This window comes from Saccostrea echinata, unplaced genomic scaffold (genome assembly GCF_033153115.1).
Source record: "Saccostrea echinata isolate AGI-Se365-2 ecotype Australia unplaced genomic scaffold, CSIRO_AGI_Sech_v1 ptg000051l, whole genome shotgun sequence".
NCBI lineage: Eukaryota > Metazoa > Mollusca > Bivalvia > Ostreida > Ostreidae > Saccostrea > Saccostrea echinata.
In genome coordinates this window covers 6,429,026-6,450,916 of record NW_026889800.1, presented here as the reverse complement: position 1 = coordinate 6,450,916, position 21,891 = coordinate 6,429,026, and the positions used below count along the sequence as shown (strand labels likewise).

The following is a 21,891-nucleotide window of genomic DNA, read 5'->3' as shown; positions in this document are numbered from 1 at the left end:
CCCTGTCTATATCCTTGACAGTTATCTCTCAAATTATATAATTGAACTAACATAATAGATCAACGATAGCAATGCAGAATGAAATTAACTGTGTGATAATTGGTCCGAAAATTCTTTCATGCCTCTGATATCTCGGGCATGATTCATAATTATCGTAATTTTTGCTATCTTAGTGATCTGATCAAGCAGAGATACAGATTATGAATGATACATTTTAAAAACTGTATTTTGATTCGATTATTCGACTCATCATTCGAAACGTTTTGCGATTAACCAAATGCATAGCAATTTTGTGTTTGATTGCCATCCCTAGAATATTCAAGCGCTCTCAGACTAGAGTTTGCACAGGTCTCCAGCTAAAGGTAGGCACAGGGTGTTTAAAATTTTAGTCATCCCCAAAAGTCAGAGGATAAGTTGGCCTCTATGGCAATTGCAAATTACCATGTATGGTTAAAACTCTGGTAGCCATATTGACTTTGACCGTCAAGGGTTGTTTTGACCTGTTAAATCACAAGTACTGCACAAAGTTTTGTGCAAAAAGGAAACAAAATCGCAAATAAATTACAAATAAAACAAAGAATCAAGATACATCGGCACATGGTGTTTATAATAATTGATGCCATTTTAATTGACCAGAATTTAGGCCCGATCATTCTCAATGAATTAAACGCAAGCAATAAGAAAAATGTAAAAGGTGAAGATATAAACAGTGATCGATCTATAACAAAATCTACAAACAATACCAATCTCTGAACGGACCCCGGGAAATTCCAGAGGAGTGCTTTAATTTGTTTAAACTTTCATAAAACTTGAAAGACTATTTTTATCATTGTCATATATATCCTTATATAAACACCATGTATATGTATCATAAACCCTTCATTTCAATACGTTTAATAAAATTTTGACTTTTTATTTGATTTTGAGTTTAATAATTTGTTTTCTATTATTACCACATATTTCATTTAAAAAACTAATTTTAATGTCATTTCAAATTGACTTGTAGAAAATCAAAATCAGTGGAGTGAAAATTCTCTTTTTTATAGTAATACTACATGTAATATGAAATATTTTTTACAGCATCAACTTCATCATGTGAATGAGATACCTATAATGGACCCCCACTACAGCGCCCAGGACGTCCTCCTCTGTGACCTGTGTCAAACAGCTGCACTACAGAGTCATTGTGAACTTTGTCAGATTAACCTGTGTAAGGCCTGTGTAGGAGATCATCTCTCTGATTCATCAAGAAGACATAATGTTGTACCATACAAACACAGAACTTCTACTCCTAACTACCCAAAATGTCCAAACCACACCCAGAAACATTGTGAACTTTACTGTGAGAAATGTGACATTCCTGTCTGTTCTACCTGCATCTCCTCTGGGAAACACAAAGGACATGATTTATCTGATGCTCTGCAAAAACTAAATTTTAAGACTAAAGATTTAGAAGTCTTGAAAGAACTAGAGAAGAGAATCTATCCTAAATATGAAGAAATTGCCTCAGATATAAATTCTGAAAAAGTTACGTTAAAACAACATTACAGGAAACTGACAACAGCTGTCACCAAACAAGGAGAAAACTGGCACAAAGAAATTAATATCATTGTCAACAAACGAAAATCTGAAATTGATGAAATGAAAGCAAAGCATCTGGCCATTCTAAATAAACAGGAAGAAGAAATTGAACAAATCATTCCTTTTATAAAACAGAGTATTTTTGATCTGAAGAAAACGCTTGATTCCAATGATATCTCCCAAATATCTGCATTCAAACCAAGGAATGATGAATTCCGAAGCTTACCTCCTAAAGTCAATGTGGCAATACCAAGTTTCTCTCCTCATCAGATCAACACAGAAGAACTCAATCAAATGTTTGGTTCTCTGTCAGCATTATCCATTACAACAGAAGAACATGGTTACACAATTGAGGCACCAGAAGCTGTATCCTGTCCTCCAGTCAAACCAGTGTTTGATGAACCAGTGCTCATCACCACTATATCCACTGGTTATCTGTTAAGCCTTACCTGCCTCAGTGATGAAGAAATTTGGACATGTGGAGGTAGCGAAGTCATGAGACTCTACAACCTCAAGGGCAAAATTCTGAAGACAATAAAAACCAAATCAGGGAGAGAATCACGTGACATAGCAGTGACAAGGAGTGGAGATCTGGTTTATACTGACCCTGGTACAAGAACTGTAAACATAGTGAAGAATAAACAGATAAAGGAAGTGATCAGATTACACGGATGGAAACCTCCTCTGGTGATCTCTTGGTTACCATGGACAGTGATGATGGAGAACAATCGAAAGTTGTCCGTTACTCTGGCTCCACGGAGAAACAAACCATTCAGTTTGATAGTAAAGGTCAACCGCTTTATACACCTGATTACTGTAAATACATAACTGAGAACAGGAACATGGATATCTGTTTAGCTGACAATGGAGCTCATGCAGTAGTTGTGGTCAATCAAGCTGGAATACTCCGAGTTAGATACACTGGTCATCCATCTGCTACAAAGAAATTATTCTACCCATGTGGCATCACAACAGACAGCCAAAGTCAGACCCTGACAGCAGAAAATACAGACTACGTATACTGTATCCATATCTTAGATCAGGGCGGACAGTTCCTCCGTTACATTGATAATTGTGATCTAACTACTCCAAATGGTTTATGTGTAGACACCAAAGACAACCTGTTTGTGGCTGAGTGTAACAAAGGTAGAGTGAAGAAAATTAAGTACATGTAGGATAACCGAGAATCAGGAAGTGAAAAAGAATTATCATGCCTGTTTTAAGTATATAAGCAAGAATTTATCACATTATTTATTTAATGCATATGTGAAATGAGCTAACATTTTGTACAGTCAACCTTATTGACAAATATTTTCAGTGGAAATATTTTTTAAAGGAATCATTTCTGTTGTATCCATATTTGTTTCCTCAGTAAAGTATTACCTTGAATAATATATGTGTTTTTATCGGTCAGAGGATTGATTAAAACAAATTATTTGAGGGAAAAACATTGTTCAAGTGCTACACGAGGGTCGTTCATCCATACTTGCCATAAAGCATCCTTGAGTGAAGGAGAGTCAAGTTTGATCAAATGAAGGAACCTTTTTTCATGGGGAGATAATTAAAAATTGGTGAAAATTTAATGTCATCTTTTTAAAACCTTCTTCTAAAAAACCACTGGGTCAGAAAAAATTAAACTTATGCAAAAGTTTCCTTACATATAGTGTAGATTCAAATTTCTTTAAATCATGGTCTCCGGGTCTCAATAGGAGATCAAAGTTTTATGAAGGAATATAATGGGGAAAAAATCTTTAAAATATCTTCTCAAGAACGCAAAGCCATGACTAGTCAAATTTAGAAGAGAGCATCCTCAGGTAGCGCAGATTCAATTTTGTTCTAATAATGAGCATCGGGGCTAAGGCTGGTCTACAACAAGCAATCAAAGTGCTATAAGAAAGATCTTTAATTTTTTTCTTCACGGGGTAAGCCATGACCATGTCTATTCAAATTTATATGAAAACATTCTCAGGATAGATTCTAGTTTGTTCAAATCGTGGCCCCCGGGGCTAGGGTGGGGCAACAATGAGCGATCAATTTTTTTTCTATGGGAATAAACTGTACATCGGAAAAATCTTTTAAAATCTTCTGAAGAAGAACAGCAAAATCATGATTATTCATATTTATATATCTACATTCAGTGTGATTTTCTTTATGAAATCCACTGGAAATCTACAACATCCAATACCCTATAACACACACGAAACCTTGTCACTGCGCTGTAGAATACACAGTAGGAACTATATCATGTATATGCATTTTCAATACTCTAGGAACACCAAAATGTATGCATGAATGAAATATGAAGATAACGAACAGTATTCAATCTCGAAAGTCCAATGAAACGATACAAATTTGGAGCAGAGCAAACACGGACCTCAAAATGTAGAGGTGGGATCTGGTGCCATGGAGGAGTGAGCATCCCCTGCCGACCGGTCACAAACGCCATGTGCTCCTTGTCATGATCGGGAAAAAACTGGAAAATCCGTAGACAGTTCAGTTATAAAATAGTAGCCTTACAATTAGTATGAAAAATGTTAGTCAGCATTTGACACAATGATAGGCTGTATGTTCTGACAAGGTCATTGTATCGACCATAAAACTTGCGAAATGATGACGTCAAACGAGACTGTTGATATCTTCTTTGTCAATAGCTTGCCTCGTTTTAGAAATTGTTCATACATGTACGTAGAGCATGCTCTTGCATATTGAATCAACTGAGAGACATAAACCCCATATGCAGGTGTTAAGGGTATATTGCTACATAATTAAGGGAAGTTGACGATTGAAACGTTGAAGTCATCACGTTTATCATAAAGCTTTGTTGTTAGAATACCATTAGCATCTTTATCTAGTATAATATCTAAATACGAATTAGATGTGTCAGAATCTGTGGTATCTTTTATTTCAAGCTCACTGTGATATATCGAGTCGACGTATGAATGAAAGTAACTATTATTAATTGATAATACACCGTCAATATATCGAAATGTCGAGTTGAAGGCCACAACAAATATTTTCTTCTTCTCCTGTAGAAGTTTTTGAATAAATTCTGTTTCATATGAATACAAAAATAGGTCTGTTTTGGCTCAATGTAATGAAAAACAATTACTCTTTAAAAGTATCGTTCAAATATAACATTTTTACGTTTAGAATTAATTTGTCATTTTCCCTTGCAATATTCATTTGCGTTATTTAATTAAATTTGCAAGTCAACAACGGCTCTTACGTTTATTAAGCACACCAGTTCTGAAAGGCGATAAATTCATGATAAAGATTAAAGAAACAATAATGAAGAGAGAAAATTAAAGAATTTAAATATAAGCATTAAATTCTTATTTTTGGAAACAAAAATAAAGATTCAATGCTTAATTGGAAGCAACATCAGGTAATGTAGATAGATTCAGGTTTGATCAAATCATGACCCCCGTGGTTAGAGTGGGGCCACGATAAAAAAATAAAGTTTTACGTTGGAATGTATTGGGAAAAATCTTGTATAGAACAACAAGCCATCTTTAGTCATATTAATGTGGAAGCATCCTCTGTAGTGTATAATTTTAAGTTTGTTCAAATCAATACACTCGGAGGTAGGATCGGGATCAAATTTTTACATAGGAATATGAACAGCAAAGCCATTGTGACGATGTAATTAAGTCTTCCAAGAAAATACTCATCACTATATGTTTACCGTTCTTTATTCATGAATTTCAAAACGTTACATTCAACTCGCTAAAACTCTACTTTAAGACTAAAAACTAACAGACACACTTAAAATCTCATCTCTTTTCCCCATTTCTTTCCACATTTCTAAGGAAAACCAATGAAAGTGTATAAAACAAATTGCAACATTAAAAGAGAGACGGTTGACATTAATTTAGGCAGAATTCTCAAGACAGGAAATGTTTAACCTTTTATCTCTACGCTGAATGTTAACTTACAATACTGTCATTGATACCGTGGGATGAGAGGGGGAGAGATGTCAAAATGATAAATATAACACAGATGCTGAAACATCAAAATAAAATAGACAAATTCACTCCTTGACCCCATGATAAGGCATATGCAAGCATCTTCAAGCATAATTTGTCTCCCAGTTGATTCGATATGCAAGAGCATGTTCTACGTATGAACAATTTCTAAAACGAGGCAAGCTATTGATAAACAAGTTGATGAAACAAGGATATCAACAATCTCCTTTGAAGACATCAATTCGCAAGTTTTATGGTCCATACAGACCTTGTCGGCAAATACCGCCTCTCACTAAATCAAATGCTGACGTCTTTGTCTACGCATTTTCCCGTTTTTCCGATCATGACAAGGAGCACACGGCGGGTGTGACAGGTAGGCAGGGTATGCTCATTCCTCCGTGGCACCTGATCCCACCTCTGATGTTTTGGATGTCCGTGTTTGCTCTGTTCCTGGTTTGTATTCTTTAAATGGACTTTGAGCTTGAATACTGTTCGTTATCATAATTCAATTCAATAGTTTAGCTTTAGGTTTGTTAAGATCAGGGCCCTCAAAAATAGGTTGAGACTACAGATAGGGAATCGGGGTTTTAAAAAGGAGTACATTAGATGAAATCTTTAAAAAGAGTTGCGAGATCATACTAAATCTTATTAATAACAAAACACACCCTATATATGTAGAATAGATTTATTTTCTTCAAAATTATAAGCCTTGGGTTTAGAGTTCAGCCAAACTCACAGATTCAGATTTTACATAATGCATAATGAGTGACAAATTCTCGAATGGGACGTAAAACTACATACAATCAATCAATCAATCATAATGCATGAGTACAAGAAAAATACTTAAAAACAAACATTATAACACATTATTTTTCCGAGAAATATTGGAAGTCCATTCATTGGTCATGCATATTACAAATATGATTCAAATGCCAATATTTGTTATGAGTAGTATAGCGTAGTGCTTAGCTTGTAAGTCTCGAAGCGAAAAATTACATTCAGGATTTTTATTGCTTGGGTTGAACCCCAAGAACATCCTCTTTTTTTAATCATAGAACGATTTTTGCCAAAATAATTTTCCAAAGAAAAGTTTTATTTGTCATAATTTCTTACCTTTCAATGATAAGAACTTTAAATACTAAATTCACAAGTAAATATGACTTTTATACATTTGAAGTTATAGGCATTTTGCACATCTAATTCACCCATCTCCTTTAGCTATATCAATTATCCCAGTGAACTCAAAATAAAAGACTCTACCAAAAAAGTCACATATGTTTCATATTTGGGTGTTTTAAAGACTAAAGACTTTAATGACCAACTAATAACTGAACTATATGACAAACAGGATGACTTTATATTTTCCAGTGTCAACTTTAGGTGATCATGTGTTTCCAGAAGTCCTTGTTTTTGTTTTGATTACAATTCGTATTGTTTACAAGATTTTCACGTTTTTATATAAACATCTAAAATGTTCTCTTTGTTTATACAGAAATGAACAGTTGCAATTCCTGCAGAATATTTTTTTTAAGTGAGATGCATTTTTTCTTCAATGTTCATCCCAGTATGAACAAAGAAAGAAAGCATAAAAATATCGTATAAATAAATATCACTTTTTATATCATCCACTCATTTATTCAGTTTTCGAAGGGAAAAAAAAAATATTTAAATGGGTTTAAATAGTGATCATTTAATCATTCGGAATTACCAAGTCACTTCAAGTGACAAAATAACCTGAAATTGTTTTCAGTAATATATCAATTTTATTTCGTTGTGTCATGAATTATAAGATGTGTCAATATATCAAATATAATTGACTATGGACATAGTAATTCAATTTACTTTCTTATAGAAATGTAAGGAATAAATATCAGCCACTATGAAATAATACCAATTAACGATGAAACCTCATTAAGCAGATTATGTATGCACAATCAAATTATTACAAAAGGATCTTTTACAGTGACACAAGTTCAAAGCCAAGTGCCAAGAACAAACAATTTTAATGCCTTATTAATGTACATCATTATACATGTATCCTATAAATTCATGTTTTAGAACTACAGGGAATAAGAATCACTTGGCTGTATTACATATATATTTGGCTGTATTACATGTTACCAAGGACGAATTCATTATAAGTGTGTTCCCTATAACTCTTGTTTAATAATGTATAATTTTAAGATCAAAAAAGGAAAATCTTAGTTAACAAACACAGCTAGGAGTAAAATGCTCATTTCTACTTCAAAATAATTATTTTCTCATTTCAGTATTCTTCATATTAATTAATGTTACTGGTATAAATAACAGTCACATAATAATTAAAGTGAGTAAGCCTGCAACATAGGAAATTTAAAAAAAAAATACATAATATGATCAACAACCTTGAAACAAATTCAATATTTATAAAAAAAAAATTGGGAAAATATAAACAAATGATTGAAGTGATAGTAAAATTAATCACATTTCTAAAAATATCACAGATTGTCCAACAGATCATCTTTATCAGTTTTTCATTGCTCTCTATTTTTTTCTTATCAAATATGTAAGCAATTAATACTGCAAATTCAATATTGTAACAATAAAAATCCACTATTCAGAACTATAAATTTACATATACTCAGAAATTTTATATATTAGAATGTATTTTTTCAGAGTGAAAATGTTAATTTCTCCATATGCTATGTTATGCAACAATCAGCCAGAAACCGGGTAGAACTGAAGATAAACAGACAACTCCATAATCACACTGTCTTCTGTAATATTCTGTTAACACATTGTCCTTGGTAAACACATTCTCCAAGATAAATAAGTGTTATTTACAGTTTTGAGTGATTATTCCTGTGTAAGAATGGCTTCAGGTGTTGATGATAGGAGTAGTGAACCTACAACATGAAAGAACACAATTACACATGTTTAAAATGTAAATTTACGTTCTAAGTTCTAAGTAATCGAGCTTATCAAGAAATGCATAATTAAAATTTGAATATTTTAAAATACTTTTCTTAAAAGTACCAGTGTATTGACAATGTTTATAGATCTCAAAATTAAACTCTGAAACAGAGTCAAGGAAATAAGAAATTCAGATTAAAGAAATTTCAAATTACCATATAAGCAGAAATTTTAGTGAGAATTCAATTTTGGCATTTTTAGCAAGTATATTGAGATCACTAAAAAAATTTAATATCGCCAACAATTTATTCTGCATAAGAGGTTACCGCTAACTTTCTATGCACCATAAAATCATGAAAATTATTTCTCGCTAAAATTATATACTGATTTTTAAAGACAAATCGCTACATTTACATCTCAATAAAAAATTCCACTTATATGGTATTTTAACATCATTGTATTGTTTTGACTTACATTTGATTGGTTGAGAGGTTCATTTTCCGTTGATTTCAGCATTCTCTCGTAGACATTTCCATCATAACATCCCAGTACAGATCCAAGGGTGTCATTATGGATGTCAAAGGCATCTACCAGAGACACAGCATCTGGTCTGTTAGGTAAAGGAGTTAAATGCATTATATCATTTCCAGTTTCAAGTTTTTAGACATGCACAATGTAAAGTATATTTAATAAGAGGATTAGAGAATCAAAATACTCAAACAAGACATTCCTTTGAAAAATTAGATTTAAAAAAAAAAAATCTTTTAAAATGCTACTGTGCCCTATCTGTAAACATAAAATTTGATGTTTCAAATAATTTGTCTACAATATCTTAACATCTGATAGTCTTATTTCCTTGAAAATATCTATATACCAGTATATTCTTATGCAAAATGTTGACCCTTACTGTCACCCCAACCTGACTTTTAGGAACTAAATTAAATCTACAATCATACATCTGTGAATTTATATGAATTTTTCAAGCTATGTTGTTCACTAGATTTTTAAAAATCTTTGTTTGCAAACAATTTTATTCCTATTGTGGCCTACATGTGACTTTGCATTATCCAAACAACCATGATTAAAAACATGATCACTTGTTAGTAATAAACAGATTTTGTCTTGATACTCCTCCAACACAGAGTTAAACATTCCCCTGACATTAGAATTTTCTTTAATTTTTGGCCCTGTGCTCTAAAATGCTCACCTGGTATTTACATGCGTTGTTATATTTATTTAGCAATAGTATTTATATAATGTGTAAGCTAAGATACTCATAACATTTAGACAGCTGGAAACAAAATGGTTTTGCACAGCTAGAAAAATTTACCTGATTTTAGCTAATATTTGAACCTCTTCTTCTTTCAGCCATTCCATCTGTGACAGACCAATAGACTCTGTCTAGAAAAATATAATCTCATAATTAATTTCAGGATCTTATGCTCTTTTTTGTTTTAAGAAACTGTAATGATTTTGAAGAAAAAGTTATATAATGAAGAAACTGAAAGACTGAAGCAAGTAAATTAAAGCATTATGCAAGCAATGTGAGTTTACAGATAATTTTAGATTATTTGTGAAATGTTTCTTTTAATATAATTTTATATATATTCTTACCTCAAGGAAATCTCCAGCATTTTTAACCATGTTGAAGACAGTGAAGAAGACTTGTAGATTATGTAGAGCATTTGACACAGGCAAGCTTGTCTGCAGCTGACTCATACTGTCATTGTAGTCCTTAATCATACAGTACATTATGTGGGCCTACAACCAATATAAATCTATAATACATGTAACACTGTATTTCCTTAATCATACAGTACATTATGTGGGCCTTCAACCAATATAAATCTATAATACATGTAACACTGTATTCCTTAATCATACAGTACATTATGTGGGCCTACAACCAAAATAAATCTATAATACATGTAACACCGTAGTCATTAATCATACAGTACACTATTACCAATCCACATTTCTTGTTAATGAGATGTATAAAGTTCACATTTACACTTGACAACATGCACAATATGATTATTGTTGTTACAGCGTATAGACATCATATTTTAGACAAGAAAAAGGCATATAATGGCAAGCTCTTTACATGATTGTATTTATTTGTGTATTCAGACTGGACACATCTGCTGGTCACATTTCAATCATGGATCATGTCTAATTGGTTTATATATACCCTAAACGTACATATATAATTATATGAATTAATATTTTAGAATTTATCATGAATTATTACACACTTCAGTTTGTAAAATGATGAAAGAAGAATCTTGCATAAATAAATTTAATGTTTATTCATAATTAAAGAGTTTCTGTATTAGTTACCATATTAGAGGGATAACACCCAGTTACTGTAGTGACAGTTACTGGATTAACGACACAAAGAACCAATCAATGAGAAAACACTGACCTTTGCTGCTCGGACCAGTTGTACCAAATTGTCATTCATGGCTACAGACTGCTTTTTTCCAGCCTCTATATCTTGTTGTAGTTTTCTTGCAGTCTTTGCAATCATTCTGAAAATTCCATGAAGAAGGCAATACATTAATATCATAATGATATTCCTATTGTCTTGTACATATTACTAGGTAATTCCGCCCAGAATAAGTATCTTTTATCTAACTCCACAATCTGGAATTAAGTGAGGAGTAATGCTAATAGAATTTCCTCTAGGACAATCATAAATAAAAGAAAATGTAATCTTTAAATGCCTTTGTTATCTGCATACCAGGACAACCAGAGACCGAAAGTATATGATAATGGATGGTCCACAGCTAACATTGAGACAATCTTATTTGATTTTTAGCAAGTTATTGTTGAAATTGAGAAGTAGTATATCATTTGTTTTTAAACTCACTGACTTTTATAATGCTCTCAAGTCACAAATCTACATTTTTTTCCAATTCTAAATTGATATGAGTTAACAGAACCCTACACTCTACATTTCCAATCATCTACATTGTATTGATACTTACACAAAGGCTCTGAATCTGTACACATCACACAAGAGTTCCACATTTCTACATTCTCTGGAGGATTTGAGGGGACACACATATTTACTGGGGTCCATTGTGAGGTAGTCTGTTGAGCCAGACAGTGTCTCTCCACTAATAGCAGAAGCAAACCTCTTCATTAAGTACCTATTCATTAAAGCAGAAATAAATTATATACAGGTATGTTGATACTGTATTCATTATAAATTTCAAAGAATCCATCACTTATATAATGCTTTGAAATACATGGAATTACAAAAGTGAAGGAACTAAAATTTCAAAAGCAACATGCACAATCATTCAATGTTGATGATTCTTCTGACGAATCCATGAAATTATTGTTTACCAAAGTACCATATATACTCGCCTATAAGTCGGTTTTTTGGGAGTTAAACTTTGGTCCAAAACTCTGTGTCCGACTAATAGGCGAGTCATAAAATGATTGGTATTTTAGAGGGTTAATCCCTCTAATATAAGCCTAAAAAATGCAACCGTCTTATAGGCGGACCAACTTATAAGTGAGTATATACAGTATATAAAGTCAAAGTACTGTTTTTGCATAATTTTTTGTTTTTTAATTTTGTTCTTACTATACTCGTAATATCTGCCCCTTCTGTTCCCTTGACAACAAACCTGGCCACCTGTAGGTACAGTACAGTGTTCTCTCCTTCTACAGTGATGAGGGACTTAGAGGCTGCCACTGCATCCCCCAGGGTAGCAGAGGAAAGGTAACCATGACCCCCACAGGCCTGTCTGCTGATCTCCATCACCTCCACCGTCATCTCAGAGGCCAGGGCCTTCATACCAGCCGATTGACAATGGATCTACAAATAGGGACAAATGTTAATACATGTACCCCCTTCATCTCTGAGGCTAGGGCCTTCATACCAGCCGATTGACAATGGATCTACAAATAGCGACAAATGTTAATACAGTCATGTACCCCCGTCATCTCAAAGGCCAGGGCCTTCATACCAGTCGACTGACAGTGGATCTACAAATAGGGACAAATGTTAATACATGTACCCCTGTCATCTCAAAGGCCAGGGCCTTCATACCAGCCCACTGACAGTGGATCTATAAATAGGGACAAATTTTAATACATGTGCCCCCTTCATCTCTGAGGCTAGGGCCTTCATACCAGCCGACAGACAGTGGATCTACTAATAGGGACAAATGTTAATACATGTACCCCTGTCATCTCAAAGGCCAGGGCCTTCATACCAGCCCACTGACAGTGGATCTACAAATAGGGACAAATGTTAATACATGTACATGTACCCCTGTCATCTCAAAGGCCAGGGCCTTCATACCAGCCGACTGACAGTGGATCTACAAATAGGGACAAATGTTAATACATGTACCCCCGTCATCTCAAAGGCCAGGGCCTTCATACCAGCCCACTGACAGTGAATCTACAAATAGGGACAAATGTTAATACATGTATCCCTGTCATCTCAAAGGCCAGGGCCTTCATACCAGCCGACTGACAGTGGATCTACAAATAGGGACAAATGTTAATACATGTACCCCTGTCATCTCAAAGGCCAGGGCCTTCATCCCAGCCGATTGACAGTGGATCTACAAATAGGGACAAATGTTAATACATGTACCCCTGTAATCTCAAAGGCCAGGGCCTTCATACCAGCCCACTGACAGTGGATCTACAAATAGGGACAAATGTTAATACATGTACCCCCATCATCTCAAAGGCCAGGGCCTTCATAACAGCCCACTGACAGTGAATCTACAAATAGGGACAAATGTTAATACATGTATACCCATCATCTCAAAGGCCAGGACCTTCATACCAGCCGAATGATAGTGGATCTACAAATAAGGACAAATGTTAATACATGTACCCCCATCATCTCAGAGGCCAGGGCCTTCATACCAGCCAACTGACAATGGATCTACAAATAGGGACAAATGTTAATACATGTGCCCCAGTCATCTCTGAGGCCAGGGCCCTCATACCTGCAGACTGACAGTGGATCTACAAATAGGGACAAATTTTAATATATGTACCCCCATCATCTCTGAGGCCAGGGCCTTCATACCAGTCGACTGACAGTGGATCTACAAATAGGGACAAATGTTAAATAATGCATATACCCCCACCATCATCTCTGAGGCCAAAAAATAAGAGTGATGCAAACTAAGTCTACAAAGATGAATCAAAAAGACCTAAAGAGGGGCAGGAAATACTTTTAGAGTGAAGAAAAATTAACAATGTAAATCTGTAAATCACAAAATCACTACAATGGAAGTACAGTTCAACTTCAGTATCTCAACCATCAATATCCTGCCTATCATGGAATACATTGAGGGGGTTTGGAATTAGAACTAGAAATATGTCCATAGGACATGAATGCCCTGCCAAGGGTATATAAGTAATGCAACATGAAAATTTGTATTAGTGTATGAAATTTGATGAGAATATCTTGAAAAGTTCCTTTAAAATTGAAATTGAAATCTAAAAAGTTGGATTTAGACGATAAATTCTCACCAAATTATGTATAAGTGCATAAACTTACATATATATATCTTAAATGGTTTCTTTAAAATTAAGCAAAATGCAAATCTAAGAAAAGTGAGGTCAAGGTCACAAGAAAGTTCAAGGTCAAATGTTTTTAATGCAGTTGAATACTTCTCACAAATACGTATCAGCAAATTTAAGTTTGATAAAAATATTTTGAATAAAACTGAGCTAAACACTAGTTTAAAATAAATGAAGTTAAGGTCCAAGGAAAGGTCAAGGTAAAAAAATGTTGATGCAGTTGAAAAGGTTACATCAGTATGTATTAGCATATAAAGTTCGATAAAAATATTATGAATTTTTTCTTTAAAACTGAGTTAAACACAAATTGAGAAAAGTGAGGTCAAGGACAAAGGAAAGATCAAGGTCAAAAAAATTGACGCAGTTGAATAGCTTACATGAGTATGTATCAGCACATGAAGTTTGACACTAATTTAAGATAAGTGAGGTCAAGGTCAAAGGAATGGTCAAGGTCAAAAAATGTTGATGCAGTTGAATAGCTCTCATCAGTATGTATCAACATATGAAGTTTGATAACACTGTATTGAATGGTATCTTTAAAACTGAGCTAAACACTAATTTAAGAAAAGTGAGGTCAAGGTCAAAGGAAATGCCAAGGTCAAAAAGTATTGATGCAGTTGAATAGCTCTCATCAGTATGTATCAGCATATGAAGTTTGATAAAAATATCTTGAAAGATTTCATTAAAACTGAGCTAAACACTATTTTAAGAAAAGTGAGGTCAAGGTCAAAGGAATTGTCAAGGTCAAAAAATGTTGATGCAGTTGAATAGCTCTCATCAGTATGTATCAACATATGAAGTTTGATAACACTGTATTGAATGGTATCTTTAAAACTGAGCTAAACACTAATTTAAGAAAAGTGAGGTCAAGGTCAAAAGAAATGCCAAGGTCAAAAAATATTGATGCAGTTGAATAGCTCTCATCAGTATGTATCAGCATATGAAGTTTGATAAAAATATCTTGAAAGATTTCATTGAAACTGAGCTAAACACTATTTTAAGAAAAGTGAGGTCAAGGTCAAAGGAATTGTCAAGGTCAAAAAATGTTGACGCAGTTGAATAGCTTACATCAGTATGTATCAACATATGAAGTTTGATTACACCATCTTGAATGGTATCTTTAAAACTGAGCTAAACACTACCATATATACTCGCCTATAAGGCGGTCGACCTATAAGTTGGTTGTACTTTTTAAGCTTAAATTAGAGGGATTGGCCAGCTAAAATACCATTCTTTTACTAACTCGTGTATAAGTCGGATAAAGAGTTTTGGAACAAAGTTTAACTCCCAAAAAACTGACTTATAGGCGAGTATATATGGTAATTTAAGAAAAGTGAGGTCAAGGTCAAAGGAAAGGTCAAGGTCAAAAAATGTTGATGCAGTTGAATAGCTTACATCAATATTTAGTATATAAAGTTTGATAAAAGTATCTTGCCATGGATAGTTTCTTTGAAACTGAGATTTGAAAAGAGCTAAACACAAAGCGTGACGGAAAAGACAGATGGAAGGACGGAAGACGGACATGACAAACACTATGTGCCCTGGCCATATTCATGGCGGGGCATAAAAAAAACACTTATTCTTTGAGAATTTTTCCCCAGATATCACGAAACTTCAGATATTTCAAAGTTTTTCTAGGTCCCATCAAGTCTGAGATAACGAGGTTTGACTATATACAGGTGACTCTCGATGGCTTGAACTCCGATCTCTCGAAGTTCTCGATCTCTCGAAGTGAACCTCCAGTACCGTTTTTTTCCTCTATATAACTAAGCAAATTTACTTCCGATCTCTCGAACTTCCAATCTCTGGAAGTTCTCCATCTCTCGAATTAAGACCTGGGTCCCGTTACACACATTTCATTGTTTTTTACTCTCTATCTCTGGAAGTTTTGATTGAGCGTGTGTACACGCCAATCAAGTGTAAAATTAATGCAGCTTGGACTTACCTGGATAACAGTGAACGCCTGGGGCTGGCATGGAGGTGTTAATTGGGTGTTTACATAGATGACACTATACCTGTGAGCATCCGAGTGTTGATATAAATAATTACTTGGTTATAATTGGTAAATTATAAACGAATTGCTTCACAACTTATTTTTGACTTGACAGCGCGACGAAAATTTTTAGAAAATAATTTAAGAGGCGTGTCAATAATTTTCCATAGATTATGAAGTTTTATTAGAGTGTACATAATCCCAGCATGACAAACATTGCACAAGAAATCCTATCTCAAGAATTAAATACCGATTTAATACGAGAAATCTGGTAAAGTATCAAGCCCCGGGGTAGCCACACCGACGATTGCTATTCAGGTTTTATGTAAACATGAAATGAAAACAAATAAATATTGAAACTTAAAGAGATCGTTTTATTTATTCAAAATACGATCATTGTTGTTGAAATCAAGTGAATTACCTGTAAAATACGAATGAAAACGTGCAATGTTATTATCAACATATACTTCCGGTATTTATAATAGTAGAACAATGATGATCGCAACTAAAAATTCCGGATTTTATTCACTTTCTATCTCTCGAACCCCTCGATCTCTCGAATTTTTCTTGCGGTCCCTTGAACTTCGAGAGATCGAGAGTCACCTGTATATTAATATGTTTTACCTCTGCTAAGTTTTGATAATTGCCCTTCATCATTTCAGCATGGATTCTCAAATAACGGTTCTGGAGAGTCTTGGAGACAAAGAACATGGCATAGGTTGTGGCAAGAGCTGGGAAGACTTTGTACTGCTGTGTTTGGTAATCCAGAATCTTAGTTTCCTCTGGACTACAAGGATTAAATTTAAAATGAAACCAAAAATATAATTTCCATATCTAAATGAAATCAAAGTAAAATAATAAATCAAGTGATAAATATTTGGAGACAAAATTCCTCAGTGCATTATATACTGGTATACAGATGTCCCAAAATTAATCTGAAGTTTGATCACCTACTTGGCATATAATGTTTTGGCAAACAATGGCTGAATGATCTTTTTAAAGGTAAAATCAAAGCTGCCTACCTTGCATCGAGCTTGGACTGCCTTCTAACGGAAGAATAACGTACAGTAATTGTACAGGTGTTACTAAGGGAGATAAAACACCAGTTTACAATGTTAACTCGGACTAACATCATGGCAGCATAATTCCCCTTGCTGGGGCCTCTTGAGGTAAAATGGCCCTCCCTACTGACCTACAAAAAAAAATATCTCAAAAAATTTAATGTTCCTGTACACAGTTTGATGATAAAAAAAACATTTTCAGTGAGTTGTAACTCAAAAATACACCTGCATTGTCGTAACACTATATAGAGTAAATTGTTAGAGTTTCTAACTTTCCAACTTGACAATAATACATGTTTTCATGAACGAAATGTAAAACAAGTTCTGCAATTATGTAAATTTTAAATCTTTTTATAATGCATAAGTTCTGATGAATATGCATATATATGATTTTACTAATCATTTAAATTGAACTTCATAATTTTACAAAATACATGCACATTTACTTTGCAGGGGATCTTGAATATATGAAAAATGTACAAACCTGTGCATTTTTCATTAACATATTTTCTCTCGGAATCCTGACATTATTTAAGATCAGAAAGCCATTGTCTACAGAATTAAACGACAGTTTGGGACCAATATCTCCAACCTTAATGCCTGCAAAAAATATACCATTATTAATTAAATACAGTTGAACTTCAGTATCTCAAACATGGATATCTCGAATACCATGGATATGTCAAAGTCATTTTGAAGTCCAAACTACTTTTTTCCTTAAGTATTTTACCCTGGATATCTCGAATCCTCTGTTATCTCGAAGTATTTTCTCGGTCCCTTCGAGTTTGAGATAACGAGGTTTGACTGTATATATGTAATTTACTGTTGACAGAATAAATTTTAAAATTTGTTTAAAATTTGTATCATATTCTACCTGATATAAGTAGTGGCTTGTGTAAATAAGAAAATTGTGTCATAGTTTATCTTGAAGTGGGTTATATATGTGTGTGATATTTTACCTGGTAGAGGTTTGTGATCCTCCATACTCCTTAGGGGGGTCAGGAAGGGGTGCATACCATACTTTTTACCATCAATGATTAGTGTGGCCAGAATTATAGCAATATTTACCGACTTTCCTACTGAAAACAAAAAATCAAAAACTAGCTCACACAATCTCCTGAAAGAGGAAAAATCAAACACCTGCAGCATTCAACATGCCTGAAGAAGAGCAGCAATTTTCCCCTATTCCTAGCCCCTACTACCAAAAAATAGATCATATAAAAAACAAACATATCCTTGTTTGATTTTATTATATATATTTTCTTCATTCATCAATTAGAGTATTACAATAAAATACCAAAATGTGAATAAAAAGCATACTTAAAGTGATAACTTACTTACAGTCAGGTTAATTTTTGCCAGTAAGTTGTAAAAGGAATGAAATATTTACAGGGACTCAGAGATATATTATGTGTTCATAAATACATGAGTGTGCTTTTACAGTTCCATGCAAACATATCCAGATCAATACATATTTTTGTTCAGACTTACATGAACCTGGCCACCATTTGATGGAGGTCACTTTTGGGGTATTAAGAACAAACTCCTCTGTGGTGGCATCATAAGTAGCTGTGGTCTCCAATCCCTGCAGGTAAGTTCCTATCAATGACCAAAGCCTCATTTAAGGAGTTTATTTTTTAGCTTTGTAAGTGTTTTTGGTGTGTAAACTATACAGACTTGTCACCTAGGCATATTACCTGAAGCACAATACATGTATTTTCATAATAAGTAAAAAGAGTAGATCTTGAAATAATGATATTTTTTAATTTCTTGAATGGTTCTAAATTGCTCAGTCTTGTGTTGACATATTACCATGACCCATCTCTGTCTGAGCATATGTGCCAATAATCTGGTAATTTCTTGCTAATGGCAGCCATTTTGCCTTCTGTTGCTCTGTTGCAAGTCTCTCTAGGGCAGGAACAAACATGACATTGTGGAGACCCAACGTGTGATCTTGGTTGATTGCTCTGAAATCCGACACATGTAGACAATGGATTAATCAAACACACAAACATAAAATAAAATTTTCATAAACACCATATCAAGATCGTTTTCTAATCAATCATTGCAGCAATTAATATTGTGATAAAGTCCTCTAAATCTGTGTTAATTCAAAAACAATTTAAGAAAATAAGCTATAATTGTACAGAAACAGTCATTTTCATCCCAACTTAAAAAAACCCATAGTTTATATATTAAGAATAATATATATTAAGAATAAAAGGAAAGTTAATTTAGCTTACTTGAGTGCCAGTCCAAATTCTACATCATTCCAGCTGTGTTCCTGTTTGAGCGTGAATAACCTAACAGATCTCTCTAGACCCTTTGCATACACCTCTTGTCTGGATTTATACACTCTGTCATTGGCATACTCTTTAAACAGGGACTCCTTAAATAATATTTTCTCTGTAATGAATAGAATTTTTTTCCAGCTTTTTAAATATAAACTCTGTTCTGTCAAAAAGAGATGAGAAATTAAGAGACATGCAGAATAGTTGAATTAATTGAAAAATTCGGAAAAATATGCAAACCAATAAAAGTAATTAAACGTTTAACAAGAACTTACAAAACAAAAACAGTGCAAATTACTTGGTCTAGAATAGAAAAATTTGCTTTCATCCATGAATGCATATGAGGCACATGTTACTAAACAAAATGCTCTAGCTATCATCAAAATAATAAATTCCCATGGACGAAATTTAGTAATAGGCCTACTAGGCTTGACCCAACTGCCAAAGCATTTTTTTTCGTTCCGAATAGACGACTTTCACATTTACAAAAGTTATTTCCCTTTGCGGGTTCAATCTGGGGTCAACCGGCGTAATGCACTGTTTTCCCTCTATAACATTACCAACTTTACAGGGCAACTTTTTACAAATGAAATCTGTATGAATATGTTTATTATGATTTTAATGCTGCCCCATACTATGACAATACAGGTACGAATCAAAATTGTCAGATGGCGTTTGGAGGTTCAAAATATTTACAGGTAAGTTACAAAGGATGATATAGTGAGAAAAATGAGCGTTACCATATATAATACACACCTTGTAGGAGCAACTTAGTTGAGACTATGATCACTTCTTTGGAAAATGAGTCCCTTTTTATGACCTCTTAATCTTACCTATTTCCCTCCTTTTTTCAGTTATATGGCGACCACCGTCAATGAAATGTGTAATTTCGGAAATATGTGGAGTTAATTGCGATCTGTCACGTTCAATCTGGAGGTCAGGATTCACTTTAGAAGGTATCTTGCCAAGGTTCCATACAATTGCAGCCGACATTTTGAACGGATGTCTCTGCTCTCATAATGTCACATGATCAAGGCGTGCGTAAGCTTTAAATTGGAAAGGGATTTTCTATTCCGAACAAATCATAGGATGGAGACTTGCACTTATTTTTCTCTCTGTGTGTGAATTCATTGATTAAGATAAAATCGAAAATCGCAGAAATCATTATATCGTAGTAGGAATACGATATTAAAAAAAAACATTATCAAGATATGATCGTAAAACACTGATGCCCCAGGCCCGTATATGGCAGTCCGTGGCGAGTGTGTAGTAGCTTTTCAAATGCGAATCGAACTCCAGGGTCAAGAGATCAAAAATGTTGGTACCCAGCGAAAGGTCTTGTCACAAGGAATATACACGTGAAATATAAAAGCCCTAGCATCAACCATTTAAAAGTCATTGCCAGGGTTAAGTTAAAGTTTTTTTCAAAAGAAGGGATAAAAGGTCAAAACTATTGGTACCTTAAAGCTTAGGTGCCTTGGTGCTTAGGGAAGGACATATCACAAGAAATACACATTTGAGATATGAAAGCCCTTGCACCAATTGTTCAAAAGTTATGACCAAGGTTAAAGTTTTTTAAAAGTAGGTTAAACTCTAAGGTCTAGGTCAAAAGGTCAAAATTGTTGGTCTTGCCACAAGTAATATGCATCCTGAAATATGAAAGGCCTTGCATCAACTGTTCAAAAGTTATCTCCAAGGTTAAAGTTTTTTCAAAAGTAGGTCAAACTCCAAAGTCAAGGCCAAAAGGTCAAAATATGATTGTTGTACCCACGGGAAGGTCTTATCACAAGGATACACATATGAAGTATGAAAGCCATAGCAACAACCCTTCAAAAGTAAGGGCCAAGGTTAAAGTTTGGTAAACGTTTGCAAAAGTGGGTCAAAATCCAAGGTCAAGAGGCCAAATATGTTGGTACCCAAAAGGAAGGTTTTGTCACAAGGAATACACTTGTGAAATATGAAAGCCAATGGTCCAACCAATCAAAAGTTATGGGCAATCTTAAAGTTTTTTTCGGACAAACATATAGCTAGACAGACAGACAAACAGGACAAAAACTATATACCACCGAATCTTCGATTGTGGGGGCATAAAAAAGAAAAACCCATTTCCCAAACTTGAAAAAAAAAACCTACCCGGTATTTCATGGTGGTGGTGAGGTGAGGGCTGTGTCTCTATTCTAACACTCTGGGTAGTGTGTCTACACTAAAACTCTGGGCTGTGTCTCTATTCTAACACTCTGGGCAGTGTGTCTACACTAACACTCTGGGCAGTGTCTCTACACTAACACTCTCGGCAGTGTGTCTACACTAACACTCTGGGCAGTGGGTCTACACTCACACTCTGGGCAGTGTGTCAACACTCACACTCTTGGCAGTGTGTCTACACGAACACTCGGGGCAGTGTGTCTTGTACTTTGGAAGTAGCAGATACTTTTATTGTTGTTGACTTACTGTATAATTTTTTTCACGGAAAGTCTATTATAAGACAAATTTAAGAAGATCGATCCAACGCATTATATGCAAACGCACTCCTTTGTACC

At 34.2% G+C, this 21,891-nt stretch overlaps 1 protein-coding gene and 1 pseudogene across 2 annotated transcripts; one reads left to right on the top strand and one right to left on the bottom strand.

Annotated features, from left to right (window-relative positions):
• Positions 1-1,106: 1,106 nt before the first annotated feature.
• LOC133203798 (uncharacterized) lies at positions 1,107-2,843 on the top strand (annotated as a pseudogene).
• Positions 2,844-6,213: 3,370 nt separating this feature from the next.
• On the bottom strand, positions 6,214-20,354 carry LOC133203579 (peroxisomal acyl-coenzyme A oxidase 1-like). 2 transcript variants are annotated; one of them, XM_061339351.1, is made up of 16 exons: positions 20,185-20,354; positions 19,304-19,466; positions 18,873-19,027; positions 18,552-18,659; positions 18,020-18,139; positions 17,545-17,660; positions 17,022-17,191; positions 16,624-16,786; positions 13,001-13,027; positions 12,080-12,243; positions 11,429-11,593; positions 10,864-10,969; positions 10,053-10,199; positions 9,769-9,839; positions 8,913-9,048; positions 6,214-8,431 (listed from the first exon to the last, which is right to left on the bottom strand). In XM_061339351.1, the coding sequence occupies exons 1-16, from the start codon at positions 20,342-20,344 to the stop codon at positions 8,366-8,368; spliced, it is 2,037 nt and encodes a 678-aa protein (XP_061195335.1). In that variant the 5' UTR covers positions 20,345-20,354; the 3' UTR covers positions 6,214-8,365. The 2 variants fall into 2 exon arrangements, with proteins under 2 accessions (XP_061195335.1, XP_061195333.1); XM_061339349.1 differs by lacking the exon at positions 13,001-13,027 and having other exon boundaries at positions 12,080-12,270.
• Between the last annotated feature and the right edge of the window lie 1,537 nt (positions 20,355-21,891).